The 16,815-nt window shown below is 46.2% G+C and overlaps 1 protein-coding gene across 3 annotated transcripts in view; it reads right to left on the bottom strand.

Moving 5' to 3' along the window:
• camk2b2 (calcium/calmodulin-dependent protein kinase (CaM kinase) II beta 2) overlaps positions 1–16,815 on the bottom strand; it is a 73,836-nt gene that overhangs the window by 10,277 nt on the left and 46,744 nt on the right. For 2 of the 3 annotated variants that reach the window (XM_076284051.1, XM_076284049.1), the window contains 5 exons: positions 16,039–16,076; positions 10,785–10,817; positions 8,872–8,940; positions 5,839–5,883; positions 3,928–3,976 (listed from right to left, as the gene is read on the bottom strand). In XM_076284051.1, the coding sequence (XP_076140166.1) occupies positions 3,928–3,976; positions 5,839–5,883; positions 8,872–8,940; positions 10,785–10,817; positions 16,039–16,076 (234 nt within the window). The remainder of the gene's footprint in view (positions 1–3,927; positions 3,977–5,838; positions 5,884–8,871; positions 8,941–10,784; positions 10,818–16,038; positions 16,077–16,815) is intronic. The other variant, XM_076284050.1, reaches the window with a different exon arrangement.

Below are 16,815 nucleotides of genomic sequence, written 5' to 3'. Positions count from 1 at the left end.
CACTTGTAGTCGGCTCCATACTACCATGTGCATTTGAAAGACCATGCCTGTCTTAGAGGAGACCAGGGTCTATCTCTACCAGAGCGTTTCTAATCAAGTGCATTATTTAGACAATAATATAAAATCTTATCCATCCAGTGCTGTAGCTATTTTCTGAGATTAACATTCCAGTTTAAGAGGAAACTCATGCGGGGAAAAGCTACAGCGTGCTGGGCTGGCCATGTTGGCACTAGACATCCTTCACTGTAACTCTACAAGCATCCTGAGCGATTGGTCCTGCCTGGGTGCCCAGCAGGCTCTGCTTGCATTACACCTGCTTAGCTGTGCATCACCAGGCAGGACCAATCAAGCGCAGAGTCTGTGAGCTGTAAGGGCTACTAGTTGCTTAGGTATTGTGCTCTCGTGGTCCACTGAGGTGACCAGAGACCTGTCGTGCTGGAGATTCGAGTGAGACTGGGGTGTGTGAGGTCAAGGGTCAAACTCAACTCAAGCGGAGGGGTCGTCTCAGGCTCACTACCGGGGCAGAGATCCCAGAGGGCAGCAAACGCTGATCCTGCTCAGCTGCAGACATGGCTGGCACATCTGTGTCAGTCCAACGCTAGATCTGAGGTGCGTTCAAATTCCTTAAACAGACGCAAACATTCGCTGAGAACTACCTCCTCAAACTGCTTGCGAGTGTTTGCAAAAGTTCACTGCAAACTCAAGGCAAACAGAAAACTTTTTGCGAACGTTTGCGAACATTTGCCTATGTTTGCAAATTTTAATGCACCTCTGGTCTATTTATCTGCGTCAGACAAGTACCAAAACTAGTTGGATCAGGACTGACCTGAGTCAGCTGCCCTGTAGGATGCCTCCTGAGCTATGGGGGGGGTGGGGGTGGGGGATTATCAGGCAGAAGTAGGGGGGGCGTGCAGCACAGGGCAGGGCTATAGGGCCAAGCAGCTGACTACCACTTACAGAAGATGACAGGGGCAGGAGCTGCTGCAGGTGTAGACTGGCTGGACTCTGGGGACGGCTTTACTGAGCTGCTCTCTACTGACCTCGCTGGAGGGGTCCACAGGGCACATACACACACACACACACACACACACACACACACACACACACAGACACGCATACACACACACATACACAGAGACACACACACACACACAGACACAGAGACACACACACACACACACAGACAGAGAGAGAAGAACATTGACAATAGCAAGAGGACAGACAGGAAGCATCGTGAAAAGTGAAAAGAGAAAGGTGGGGAGGGACACGGAGAAGACAGCTGGATACAGAGGGACGCCATCAAGAGAATGTGAGGATGCCCTGACGCTGTCGCCCGCATCCACACCATCCACAGGACTAGGCAGCCTGCTGTGTGAAAAAAATGCCATTTCGACCGACAGAGCTGAAAAAAAAAAACGCACCTGTGTGATGTCACTTGAGGCTCCAAGCACAGCCAATAGGAGCTCAGAGGAGCTCCTCAACAGAAAGCGCTTCAGCACAGGAGGCAAACGGACCTCATTAGGAAACAGCACCAGCCTGACTAACTCACACATGTCAGGACAGGTCTTACAATAGATGTGCCATCTCACACACATTCTCTCTCACAGTTTCTCTCAACCACTTTTCCCAACGAATACGTTAGATTTTGCACAGCACTCTCTACTTCTCCAAGTTATAAATATTTCCCCTCTCTCTTCTCTTTTGCACTCTCCATCTCTCTCTCTCTCTCATACTTTCTCTCTTATTCTTTTCTCTGGTGTTCTCACTCCGTTTCCTCACACGGCTAAAAATAAGCCCAAGGTGCCCTTGCCTTGTTCCTCCTCCTCCTCGTCTCCTGCCGAGCCCTAAGCTGTGAATCTCAGCCAGGCGCCCTTCACTCCCTGCTTCAGTTCACACCAGCAGGTGAGGGACACCGCGGCTATCAGGAGCGAGGAGGCCACCATCTCACGCACGCACACACACACACGCATGCACACACACACTCACGCACGCACAAACACACACGCGCACACACACATGCACGCACTCACGCATACACACACACCAACGACCACATTGACTGGTACATCTGCATTTGTTTTCTCCAAAGCCACTTACTGCACAGATGGACATTATTGTGCTTGTTCCCAGGGTAGTGTACCCATGGTCTTTATTTATTTATATGTTTATTTATGATTTGTTTGTTTGTTTGTTCTTTACTTGTTAGGTGTTAGCAGTAGCACCTTGCCCACTATGCTAATTTATGTAATATACCACACAGACACACATACCGGTACAAACATCTGCCAACAATCATAGATGCTTATCTGGTTTCTCTACGCAACATGATTGACAGACTTCTGCATTTTGAGTTCTTAGTGCTGAGCTAGCAAGTGTTTTAGCGCTAAGATACGTTGAAAACTGACGGAAAGAGGGAATTCCTAAATTGTGTTAAAAACAAAAAGAAGTAAATTGGTTAATGAGAAATCTACAATTAGGCTATATCTGCAACCCTATGTGTGGCAAAGACTGATATGACCTATAATACATACAGCCCTAGTTACTGGGGAACTCTGTAGTCTGAAGTTTTTTTTAAAAGGAGACTATTTTCAAATCATGTGTTATCTTGAGTTCAAGTAGAGAGAGACACACGTGAGAATCATCTACAACACTGGAAAAAAAACTTTCTTTTTTTTTGGTGATATCACCCAGCTCCCCTGAGAGCCTCTGTGCTCTGTCAGAGTGCTGAGCCCTAAATGAGGGCCACATCTACACAGAGGTCCCTGAGAGCCTCTTAGCTGAGCTAGGAGCTGAGTTAAGTGAGGGGCCAGATTAGCAGCTGAGCCAAGTGAGGCAGCAGCCTACAGAGTACTAAAGTGTGAGGCCTATGCTGTACAGAAATCAGTCAAACTGATCTCCATGGGGCAAATCTACAGAGCCCCCCCCCCCCCCCCCCCCCCCCATGAGAGCCTCTTAGCTGAACCATGTGCTCCAGTCTGAGGCCTATGCTGTACAGAAATCAGTCAAACTGATCTCCATGGGGAGGGGTCATGGCCCCAGAGGTCCTCACATGGTTACCCTGAGAGCCTCTTGAATTTCCCCTGGGGATCAATAAAGTATCTATCTATCTATCTATCTATCTATCTATCTATCTATCTATCTATCTATCTAGCTGAACTAGGTGATAACCAGATGTTGGGGCTGGAGGTTGCAGCCTACAGGGTGTGCTCTAGTGTGAGGACTATGCTGTAGAGAGGGCCTAAAATCAGTCAAACTGATCTCCGTGGGGCAGATCTACAGAGAGTCCCCCCCCCCATGAGAGCCTCTTAGCTAAACCACGTGCTCCAGTATGAGGCCTATGCTGTAGAGACTGGTTCTGAAATCAGTCAAACTGATCTCCATGGGGAGGGTTCATGTCCCCAGAGATTCCTCATGTGGTTGCCAGGGCCTACTTACGTTGTTCTATGCTACATGGTTGCTATATGCTCTTCGGTCTCTGAGGTACTAGCCCTGTTTTAAGTTGAATGTTAGAGGTCCTCGTAACTCCCAGAGAATATTACCCCTGTTCTACGACCTGTCTGAGGTTTGTGTGACATTACATTACATTTAGCAGACACTTCTTGACCAAAGTGACTTACATATGTCAGCTACAGTATATTACAAGGGATCACATTGTCCCCGGAGCAACTTGGGGTTAAGTGCCTTGCTCAAGGGCACAACGGTGGAAGCCGGGAATTGAACCGACAACTTTCAGGCTACTGCACGCTAGCCCTGCTCCTTAACCACTACACTACCACCGGCATCTTCATATGATGTCCTGGGACTGTTAGCCCAGCTCTATGATACACTGAGATCCCTGCATGGTCCTTTGGACCAGTGGTCCTGTTCTATCACACCTGGGTCAGTCCCTGGGAAGAACCGACCCTGGTGGTGAGGTGCCACACCCACCTTTCACGTCCTCATCTTCAATGGTGGTGTTACTGCTGTCTGAAGACTCCTGCAGAGAAGACAAAAAAATTAAACATTGAGCTTTTGGTTTCACACACACACACACACACACACACACACACACACACACACACACACACACACACACACACACACACGTGCATGCCAAGACACTCATAAAAGACAAGTTCACATGTATGGTTCCATGTAACAGTATACATGGCAACTTTCACATGCACATTTCCATGAGAAAATTTGACAACCCACACCTGTATGAAATAATTGCACATTTCCATTTGCAAACTGGTTAATCTAGAGGAAAGTTGCTCTGAAAATAAAACTGGATGACTAAACAAAGTTTAAACGATTGCACTACAAACTACAGTACGAAGGCTTAATAAAGTTCCTCCTGCAGTTCTGGTACAGTCCTTCAGAGGGCAGTATTGAGCCACGTGCTAAAATTACCTCATCTTGCTCTGCCTCCCCTGACACAGGCTCTCACTAATAGGCTACATTAATCTCTGACATGTGCAAAGTACAGATGCTCAGCTTTTTTGCTACACACTTCTCTTTCTGTGCTTTTGACAAACCCATCTTTTTTTCTCACACACAAACACACACACACACACACACACAGGTTTTTCCAGAGAGCACTAGCTCAGGACAGACAAGACAGACAAACGGATCAAAATGTGTCCCCACACACGTACACACATACACACACACACACACAAACACGCACACGAATCACACAAGAGGGGCAACCGAACAGGAATTTAATAAGATACGGCATCAACTGGCTACTAGCTACACACACACACACACACACACAAACTCACTAGTTGACACACAAAAATGTAAAACACACACACACACACACCAACACACACACACAAACAAACTCACTAGTTTACAGACAAAAACATAAAACACAGATACACACTCCAATGTACACACACATGCATGCAAACACACACGCACACATAGATACATGTATAAACACAAAACTACACATACACACACACACACTCACTCCCTTGCTGCAAAAACATTTAAAATAACCTAAAATAACCTGTCCTGCAAAGTAAGCTGCAAATATAAATATTCTTTTAGATGTGTTTAAGCTGACACAGGCTTTCAGCGGTTTTATAATAAAGACCATCTCATAAGCATAAGCTTTATGCATACGCTACCACGTTTCTGCACCGGCATCTAAGCGGCTTTCACAGAGCACTCATATTCATTTAGAAGATTCCAGGCTTCACTATAAGCTGCAGTACAGTAGCTCCAGTCTCATCTGCAGCACACCTGATTTACACCAGAATATGGATAAGCATATAGAGTATGCATAGGCATCACTCTTTACCACAAGTACACATAACACACACACACACACACACACACAAACACACACACACACACACAAAGAGGAAGAGAAAGAAAAGAAAGAGAGAGACTTCTTGGGCCGGTCGCTGTCATTCTCTGCCTGCTGATGGCCGCCTTACCTACTCACAGTGCTGGCAAGGCAGGAGAACAGATAGACATACGTGCACACACACACACACACACACACACACACACACACACACACACACACACACTTTCTCTCTCTGCTGATGGTAGCCTTACCTAGTCACACACCGGCAAGGCAGGGGAACAGAGCAGATAGACACACCCGCCCACACACACACACACGCGCGCGCGCACCCACACACACCCGGACACTTTCTCTCTCTGCTGATGACAGCCTTACCTACTCACAGTGCCGGCAAGGCAGAGGAACAGACAGACAGAGGATGAGAAGACGAGAAAGGTGTGAACAGAGGATGACAGAGGAGAGGAGAGGAAGAGAAACATCAGAGAGTAGAATGATGAAGAAGGGAGGGGGGGAGCAAGGGGGGGGGGGTGTACCTTGATCCCATCCACTGGGTTATGGATAACAGTGGTCTGAGGCTCCTAGAGAGAGAGAGAGAGGGAGGGAGAGAGAGCAACAGAGAGGGGATGAGAGAGAGAGGCAGGGGAGAGAAGGAGAGAGAAGAGAGGGAGAGAGAAAAAGAGAAGAGAGAACGAAAGATGGGGAAAAGAGAGAGAGGGAGAGAGCAAGAGAGGGGATGAGAGAGAGGAAGAGAGAGAAGAGAGAGAATGAAAGATGGGGGAAAGAAGAGAGAAGGAGAGAGAAGAGAGGGAGAAAATAAAAGAGGAGAGAGAAGGAGCAAAATGGGGTGGGGTGAAGAATGAGGAAAAAAGGATGTTAGTGTTTGGTAGAGAGATGGAGAAAAAGACCTGTTAAATTCTGATAGCAGAAAGGAGACAGAGAGAGATAGAGACAGTGTTTCCCAACTCCCAACAATAGAGAGAGAGGAAGAGAGAGAGACAGAGAGAGAAAGGGAGGGTGGCTAGAGAGTGTTGTGAAAGAGCTGTTGTTAGCATGTTAGGGTTGAGTGGGAGAGGTCACAGTGAAGGAGGTTTCAGGCGAGAATCCCCCCCTCCCCTTCAAAAAGTTAAACCTTTTAAGATTCACGCTGCTGAACTAATGGTCTAGAGAAAACACACACACACACACACACACACACACACACACACACACACAAGCACACTCACATACGCACACACGCACACACACCCTCTGGCGGCGGCTGTTGCGGCTTTGAAGTGCACTACGTTGAAGAGAGAGATGCGGCAGAGTTGATATTCGCCGTAAAAGGGCTGCTTGCATTGAGAAGCGTTTGTAACAACTCTGTAACAAGCCTGCCTCTGATGTCGTAAGCAGAGTCAACAGACAGCAGCTCTAAAAACCCATCATGTCATATATGTGTTTATTTTCTGCAGATCACCTCTAACACCAGTGTTAAATGTCTATCCACTGTGAAGGCTAGAATTAAAGGAGAATTAAATCTGAATTAAAGTAGAATTAAATCTGAATTAAATCTGAATTAAAGGAGACATTTCCCAACAGCTAATGTAGCAGGCAGCTACAGCACTACACTCTGGGGCCAGGAACATGAGGAGTCATGAACATGTTCCCAGAGTGTAGCACGGTAGCTGCCTGGAAGCTCTAACTGTTGGCTGCAGCAACTTGAGCTGGGTAAAACCAATTGATATTTTGTTTTTTCGGAGATCTATGTGACAAATCACTGGATTTCTCCTTTAAAATTATAAATATGATAAAGAGACAAGATAAACATAACATATAAAAAAGTAAAGCACTGGACGCAAAATTTCAAGTTAAAACTTCTAAGAACCCTAATCTAGTGAAATGAATAATCCCAATCCCATAGTGCTAAAAGATCCCAATCCAGGGAAAGAGGGGATATTCCTTCTAACTTGGAAGAAGAGCAGGGGATTCACTCCTAAAAACCAGCAGTACTTCTCTTCCCCCCAGCCTCAACGAAGGCGTGAGGCTTTGCATGGGAGAGAGCAAGAGGGGGAGAGAAAGAGAGAGGGAGGGAGAGAGAAAGAGAAAGAGAAAGAGAGAGAGGAGTGCCCAAGAACAGCCCAAGGCAAAGGCCACACGCCTCGTCTTCATGCTTCATGCACGTTAGTCATGTGTTTGTGTGTGTTTTTGCGCACATATGTGTGCATGTATGTTTGTTTTGTGTGTGTGTGTGTATCATGTGCGTGTATACTGTATGTGTGTTTGTGTGTCATATGTGAGCATGTGTATGTGTATGTGATACAGAGAGAGAGAGAGAGAGAGAGAGAGTGTCTGTATGCATGTGTGTTACAGAGGTGTCCATAGTGAATGTTAGTCCTGTAGACAGACATAAGGAAGAGTTGTGTACATACTACACACACACACACACACACACACACACACACACACACACACACACACACACACACACACATACAGACACAGCAACCAGCACTTAGTTCAGGACAGAGCTAAACTGAGACCACAGAGAAATCCAACCGACTCAACTAATATGTCTACAATGACACACACGTATAAATAGACACACATACATTCACATCATATACATACAGTATATAAACACACACATATAAATAGACACACACACACATTTAAATCAGATACATATATAACCACATACAGACATCACGACACCACCCTTGAAGGTTACTGCATTATCAGTTTGAAACCAGTAGAACTAGATGAGGCACACACACAAACAAACACACACACACAGACACACACACACACACACACACACACACACACACACACACACACACACACACACACACACACACACACACACACACACACACACACACACACACACACACACAAGCCAAGCCTCTTATTCAGTCCGCAATAATAGCTGTGAAAAATGAATGCATTCATGTACACACCACATTTGAGGAATGAGGAATTTTTCCACAGTGTGAACTCACACAAACAGCTCCATATTCGCATTGTATCAGTCACAACATGGATGGCGCACACACACACACACAAACACACTCATATGCGTGCACACACACACACACACACACACACACACACACACACACACACACACACACACACACACCCACACACACACACACACACACACACACACACACACACACACACAAACATACTCATATGCGTGCACACACACACACACACACACACACACACACACACATTCACACACACACACTCATACACACACACACACACACACACGCACACACACACACACACACACACACACACATGCTTCACAACAGGTTTCCTAAAAGGGTGATGTATGAGGGTGGACATTCAGACACAACCAGGCAGGGGGGATCGATCTGGGGCAGGAAAAAGAGACAGCAACCGATTCAGACAGAAACGACAGAAACACGGACAGACTGAACAAGACAGAGAGAGCGAAAGAGAGAGAAGTTGAGAAACAGAAAGAGACTAGAGAGAGAGAGAGAGAGACAGAGAGAGAAAGAGAGAGAGCGAGCAAGAGAGAGACAGACAGAAAGAGAAGAGAGGGTAAATACCAGAGCGGGAGTAGGGACGTTTCCTTTGGGGCTGGTGACTATGCTGTTTTTCGTGCTGTTTGTCTGGGGCTGTGCAGGAAAAACAACAGTGTGTTAACACTCAGGGCTTCAGAGTGGACACACACACACACACACACACACATGCAGCTACAAACCGGGCTGCAGTGGACACATGGAAACACACACACACACACACAGCTGCAGAGTGGACACACACACTCACACACTCAGGGCTGCAGAGTGGTCACACACACAGATCCCCATGCAACCATACAAACACGGTTGCTAGACTCACTGATATTTCTACATGTTTCAGGTTTCAGCTCCTGAGTTCACTTATCATACAAGTTCCACGCTCATCACTCCATGCTGATTGGCTCATCACACTCATCGAGGCTGGAGTGGTGACGTGTTGATGCTTTCTGTAACACTCTCTGGTCACACTCTACAAAATCAACCCACCCAGACCCTCATGGGAGTCTATGTCTACTGACACAGCTGGCAGCAGTACACGCTCCACATGCATTCTGGGTAATTAAAGCTTATGAGTCAGGTATAAGCTATGCACACACACAAACACACACACACACACTTTGGGAATCCAATTTTCAGACAGATTTTATGCAGTTGTATATGTTATATACTTTTATCGCATCTTCATTTTGTAGTGGTGGCCACTACTTCAGAATTAGGGCAGACACATTATTTTCCGGACGCTTAGTTAAATGTGATCTGCTGGCTGCAGATAATTGCAGTTTAACAATAAACAGCAATGCTAGTACCTGTCTAGTTTTATTCCATAAATATATTGTTTTTTATAACGATAGTCAAAAACTTCCATGTTCTGTTTGTCAGCATTGCAAAAACTACAATTTTCGCACAACTTGGTGGAAAGGTGTAGCACAGGCCCAAACCCTTTAATTTCTGGAGCCGATCGTATTCAAAGGATATATCGAGCCTACTAATAGCTCGAAAATGAAACATGGAGAGTGGATGTCTTCCCGCGGTGACTAGATGCTGTTATTAGATGCGCACTCAATCGCGATTAGATGCAGGGGAAAAAACAATGTCTTGTAGTAACGAAGGTAAGCAATTTTGCAAATGTGGGGACGGCACAAATCTTGGCCAATAACATTTTGTATGCACTTGCAGTGATGGCCTAGTAATGTGAATAGCGGACTATAACCAAAGAAAGTAACCAATGAAACCAAATTTGATTTGCACCAAATAAAGGCTGTTTTGTGGGTTGTGTTTCTACAACATGTTTTTTTTTTTGGGGGGGGGGGGGGTGCAGATGTCCTGGCTGCCCCCACTGCTAAAAACAAATCTAGAGGAAACACTGCATACACTAACTAGTGACTAAAACAATGCTATGGTACAGTATAATAATATCAACTCAACAACATCAACATGGACAGAGACCGGTCAGTTCTGATTCTGTTTTGGATCCACTCTGGGACACACCAACTGACAAACAGGAAGGACCAACACAAGGGATACATTCATTTTATCATGTCATTCACTGACATATCACACACTCTCTCTCTCTCATACACACACACCAACACACTTGTCAAACTCAAACACTTGGCAAAAGTCACACACATAGACACAGACACACACACAGACACACACACAAACACAACCACACACAACCACACACACAGACACTCAGTGATCAAACCGGTGTTCAGCATAGTAATCTAGCAGCTGTTAACCATCTCTCTGGTGGTCTCTCTGGTAAGTGAAAGGCCCATGGTGTAGAGTGCCATACAAGTAGGCCATAAAGAGGGGAATATGAAAGAAAAGATCCAATGTGGGTAAAGATAGGAAGACATGATAAAACAGGAGGAGATAAAGAAAAGGAGGAGCTTTAAAAGACATTCAAAGGGCACGTGGAGGACATTTCTCACCATATACTGAATCGTGGAGCTGGACTTCCGTTTCTGGGTGACCGATGGCAAAGGGTTGACGACATGACGATGGGATGCAGGAGAGACATGTTACAGGTCAAAGGTCAAATACATGACAATGATGATGATACCGAATAACAGCCATGTGTGCTTATGTAGTGAGGTCAATTCTGACAAGATCATCGATGGTATACAATACAGAATGAATGTGACATGAAACATATGACATGAACTGCACTGGATGGAGCCGTTAAAGAAACAGGTATACTCAGTTGGCAAAGAAAAGAGGAGAAGCAAAGATGGCCTGAGACGACTGGATAAATAAAGATGGAGAGGAAGAACACGATGGAGATTGACAGCAGTCAACACAGAAAGGAATGCTTACTGGAGCAGGTCAGATCAGAGGGTAGACTGTTAGCATGGCGGAGTACATGGAGGAATATTTGAGAAAGAGAGAGCGAACAATCTGAGGATGGAGGAAGAGAAACCCATAAGAATGAGTGGAGGAAGAGGGAACACTGTGTGTGTGTGTGTGTGTGTGTGTGTGTGTGTGTGGATGTAGGAGCATAGCAGGAGAGTGTGTGGAGCGGAGAGGGAGCCAGTTGCTAAGCGATGAGTGAGGCACAGTGGAAGTGTCTATTTCTGTCGCTCCGTTCCCAGTGCTCTGATCCACAGCTATTCTAGGCACCGGCCAGAGATCCCCGCAGGGCTCACCCCACCCAGAACACACACACACACACACACACACACACACACACACACACACGCGCACACACACACACACACACACACACACACACACACACACACACACACACACAAACACACACACACACACGCACACACACACACACACACACACACACACACACACTAAACATCAAACATACACACTACACTATTCAAACGATCCATTATGCAAACTCTACACTCACACGCACATAGGCCAAGTCTACTTATGCACTTCAATATCACTCCAATGTACAGTACTAGTATCTAAGACTTTCATGTGAGTTTTTTTTTTATTGTAGGACTGCATGTTCCGAGAGCTTTGTGTGAACTCCAACGCAGATGAGGACCATGATTGTCCCAGAATACTCCGTCTTAACAGAGGATTGTTGTTATGGGTCTTCTCTAAAGCACGATATCATGGCCACTTCTGGTTTGGGACAAACCGGCAAAAATGGCACCGAATATTCGGCCATCTAGTCAGGTCATTTTTCTATGAGCCAACTAGTAGTTTATAGGGGCTCTCCTCTCACTCAATCCAGCTGTCATCAACTTCAGACTTTAACGCTTTTGCCGTTTTGTCAAGCTCATTAGAATAGTTGTTGAATGACATACAACGTGGTTTTGTTTGCATCCATAGACTGCACTTTATTTCAAGAGGGAAATTACGACATGCTTTCATCCTCCCTCCTCAAGTTTACCCCTCAACCAGTCCATCCTCCTGTAAACGATCAGCAATCACCCAACACCTGACAGCTGCTCCCCCTCCCATAGATTGGCACTCACTGGCACTGCTGGGGGTGGTGACACACACTCCAACAGCAGGGGACTGCAGGGGACGGCATCACACACACTAACAGCAGGTCACCGCTGGGTGGACACGACCTCGACGGCAACACCGACGCTGATTAGGTGTTTCTGGGCATAACTGTGCAGGTATAGAGTGTTAGTGACGTATGTGGATGAAGTGTAAAGACACACACACACACTACAGTGTAACCTGTGTTGTGTTGACTGACCGCGCTGCTCAGTCCTGCACCAGCCCAGAATCAAACCCAAAACTTGCAGCCCCTCGGATTGGAAGGAAGGAGTGCTAGCAAGGAGGCTAAAACTCATGGGTGTTAGCATCTGTCGCTAACACGTCTCTTAATGAGGGAAGTTTACACTGATCCAGTTGGCAACATGCAGTTGGGGGTAGCACAGTGGCTAATTAAGGCAGTAGTCAGAAAAGTTAAATTCCCGGCTGCTGCCTTTGTGTTAAAGAATGTAAAAATGTTCACCATCCACATTATCATTTTGGAACCATCTCCCAGATCTACGCCCACACCAAAATGCTGAAACGCCTTAGAAGTGATTAATGCTATTATTCCACCACTGTAATAGCAACAATACGTTTCCATTCATTCCAGTGAAATTCAGACACCTCTGGGAGTGTAGTTTGGAAAATGAAAAATGCTGCTTTAGTATGGACGGGGGGGCTAAGCGGAGAGATAATTCAGAACTTTCAAACATATCTGATTAGTGTAGATGGGGGGCTGCATGGATAGTCTATGAAGTGAGAAGGAGAAGGAGAGGTGCAGATTTTTAGGATTAAATTCAAATTGGGACTAAAAAATGGATGAGCAGAGAGACAGGGAGATGCAGAGAGAGAGAGAGAGAGAGAGAGAGAGATGTGCAGAAAGAGACAGAGGAGGAGAGAAAGAGAGAAAGTCAGAGAGGGAAAATGAGCAAGAGGTGTTGAGCCTGTGAGTGTTTGTGCGTCAGCAGCACTCGAGATCATATGATGGAGCAACCTAGAGAGGGCCGAAGAGAATGAGAGAACGAGAGAATGAGAAAGAGAGAAAAAGAAAGAGAAAACAGGGACAAGTAGAGAGAGGAGAGAGAGAGAGAGGCGTTGTGAGAGGTCCAGAGCTGCAGTGAATTCGGTGGGCGTCTAACTACACTGAAGCACATGCAGCTACCAGCCACAAGGGAGATGGATGGAGAGAGAGAGAGCAAGAGTGAGAGAGAGGTGGATAGAGAAAGAGCAAGAGAGAGGTGGATGGAGAAAGAGAAAGAGAGAGAGGGTTGTTGAGAGAGAGTGGGAGGGAGTAGGGGTGCGGGGAAGGCTGGTTTGGTGTGAAGGATGGAAATAGTGAAGAGGGAAGGGAAAGAGAGGGAGGGAAGGATGGATGAAAGCTACATCCACGCTATTTCCGTTTTCGTTTTAAAACGTCATTTTGTTTTAAATGCGATCTCAGTTCAAACGCACATTTGCAAATTATGGAGTCTTGTCTGCACGGGATACCGCCAGTGTCAGACAGCTGAAGCTTGTATCACATGACCATTCACACATATGACATGGCCATTCACAGAGAGAGAGAGAGAGAGAGGAAGAGAGAGAGATATATGGGGGGATAGAAGGAGGTAGAGGAAGGAGAACGGAAAGATGAAAAGAAGAAAAGAGGTGAAGGATTGAGGGAGGGGGAAATGGAGAAATTAAATGGAAAGAGAGACAATAGCAGAGATGGAATGGAGGTGTTAGGGGGAGATACAGATTATTTCTGTCATTTCCAGTCTCTCCTTGAGCCATGGTATATAGTAGCCTGTATTAGGGGTGTAACGGTACACAAAAATCACGATTCGGTGTGTACTTTGGTTTTCAAGTAACGGTTCGGTTAATTTTTGGTACAGTAAACCTGTAGGTACTGCTAACCCGGCACCTCCTCCTGTTAGAGTGAGTCTTTGTGACAGGAGCTTCACCTCCTCCTGTTAGAGTGAGTCTTAAAAGACAGGAGCTTCACCTCCTCCTGTTAGAGTCTGTCTGTCTTTCACTCTTTCACTGTCAAGAGCCCGTGGTCACAGGTTACATAAGGTATGATTAATCATCTGAACAGCATCCTGTGTGTATGTGTGTGTGAGAGTGAGAGACAGATAGTGTGTGATCGTGTTTGTGTGTGTGTGTGTGTGCATGCATGTTGTTCTGTTTGTCCGTATGTGTGTGTGTGTGTGTATGTGTGTGAGTGAGAGAGAGAGAGAATGAGTGAGTGACAGTGTGTGTGTGTGTGTGTGTGTGTGTGTGTGTGTGTGTGTTTGTGTATGTGTGTATGTGTGTATGTGTGTGTGTTTGTTGGGGAGAGTCATGACTGAAAGTGGGATTAGACTCCAGATTAGACTGGCTCTAATCACATGTGGACGACAGAGACAGTTGTTTGACCTGTGGATAGAGACAGGACACCACCACATCCCTACCCAAATCCACTCTCTTTCTATGTTTTCTCTCTCCCTCCCTCTCTTTCTCTCTCTCTCCACGCCCCCTCCTCGCTGTCAGGGGATTTACAGGGATGCCTGTAGTCACCCAGGCAACATCTGCTCTTGTATCCCACTGCAAAAGACCAGGTCTGAACACATACTACACACACACACACACACACAAACACAAACTAACAAACACACACACACACACACACACACACACACACACACATACTCAAACTCAAAGACACGGGCCCACACACACACACACTCAAACTCAAACACACACACACACACACACCGAGGACTCATCTGCAAAGGTGAGAGTGAAACACACTTTCAACATCACTCAAAAAAACAAAAGAAAAACCTTCAGAACACATTGTATGGGGAAAAGCAGACAGTGTGCAGACGATGTGTCACGCATATATATATAAATAACTCTACATTTGACCTTCACATTTTTTAATCTTTCCAGAGAGTTACCACTCAATCCAATGGGCGTTGCTGATTGCATAATCTTTGACTGGGTATTTGGTCTGATAGTGAAACAAAGTTAATTAAGTTAATTAAAACATTTCGGATGGTATAGTCAACAGGGAGACCGTTACAGAAACGGGCTGTTTTAAAAAAAAAAAAAATGCCTTGATTAATTCACCTACACACACACACACACACACACACACACACACATACACACACACACACACACACAGAGATATATACACACAGCCCTTTTTGCATACACTAGATACAGATAGGGAAGCACTCATCAAAGCCTTGAGATCACAGCTAGGCATGGCAGCAAGAGATTACAAGTACAGACAGACTTTAGAGAAGGGGAAACTCTAGAGGAAAAGAACGTGAGAGAAAGAGAGAGAGAAAAGGTGGAGCGGAAAAACAGAGAAGTGTGGATGCAAAGAGAGGAAGGAAGTGGCAGGAAAGGAAGAAAGAAAGAGAGAAAAGGTGGAACGGAAGGAAGAAAGAAAGCAAGGAGGAGGAGAGAGAGAGGAGAGAGAGAAAATAGAGAGAAGGAGAGAGAGGAAAGGAGGAGGCAGCTAAAAGAGTATGGCTGAAAGAGAATGGAATAAGAAGAGAGAGTGAAACCAAGAGTGTGTGTGTGTGTATGTGTGTGTGTGTGTGTGTGTGTGTGTGTGTGTGTGTGTGTGTGTGTGTGTGTGTGTTTGTGAGACAGAGAGAGAATGCGGAAAGTGTAGGAGAGAGAGAGAGTGAAGGAGAGAGAGCGAAGGAGAGAGAGGTAGGGAGGAGCATTAAGGAGCTCTGTGCTTACCTTGACGTCGGCCTTCTTGTTGAGCAGGCTCTTGGCTGCTGTAGAAGGGGAGAGACACAGGCGCTCAACTAGGTGTAGGGAAGCCATGGAGACGCTCACACACACACACACGCACACACACACACCAACACCAGCACCAGCACCAGCACCACACAGGCCCCCTGCAGAGAGACACCGTCACACACACATGGCGCACAGAGGACCACACACACACCAGCCCATGGCCAGCCCGTCCGTTACCCAGCATGCCTCAGTACAAGAACGGTGGCCACCGGGTGGGTGGAGGGGGGCACTTTTGGCTGGGGGGGATTATGGCTTTAGATGGACTCTAAAGGGGAAAAAACAATGGAGCGGCAAGTGTGTAAGTGTGTGTGTGTGTGTGTGTGTGTGTGCTTGTGCATGTGTGTGTGTGTGTCTGTGTGTGTGTATGTGTGTGTGCTTGCATGTGTGTGTGTGTGTGCATGTGTGTAATGTGCTGAGGCTCAGAGGGAGGGAGAGGAATTAAAGCTGCCTAGCCAGGTACGCTAAATCACAGATTACCCACCAGTGATCCCTCCTGAGTGATGAGTTCCAGAGGAGGGGAACACACACACACACACACACACATCCTACTCTCTCTCCCTCTCCCTCTCTCTCACACACACACACACACACACACACACACACACACACACACACACACATACACACACACACACACACACACACACCAAACTCTATATACCAAGTGACATTTCCTTCTCATCAGCGGGTCACCTTGACTGATGGTGACATACA

Source organism: Alosa pseudoharengus, unplaced genomic scaffold, assembly GCF_046254945.1.
Source record: "Alosa pseudoharengus isolate Yale_2024_CS ecotype anadromous, Long Island Sound unplaced genomic scaffold, YU_APseudo_1.1 YU_APseudo_1.1_scf_14, whole genome shotgun sequence".
Classification (NCBI taxonomy): Eukaryota; Metazoa; Chordata; class Actinopteri; order Clupeiformes; family Clupeidae; genus Alosa; species Alosa pseudoharengus.
This window is presented reverse-complemented; position numbering and strand designations above follow the sequence as displayed.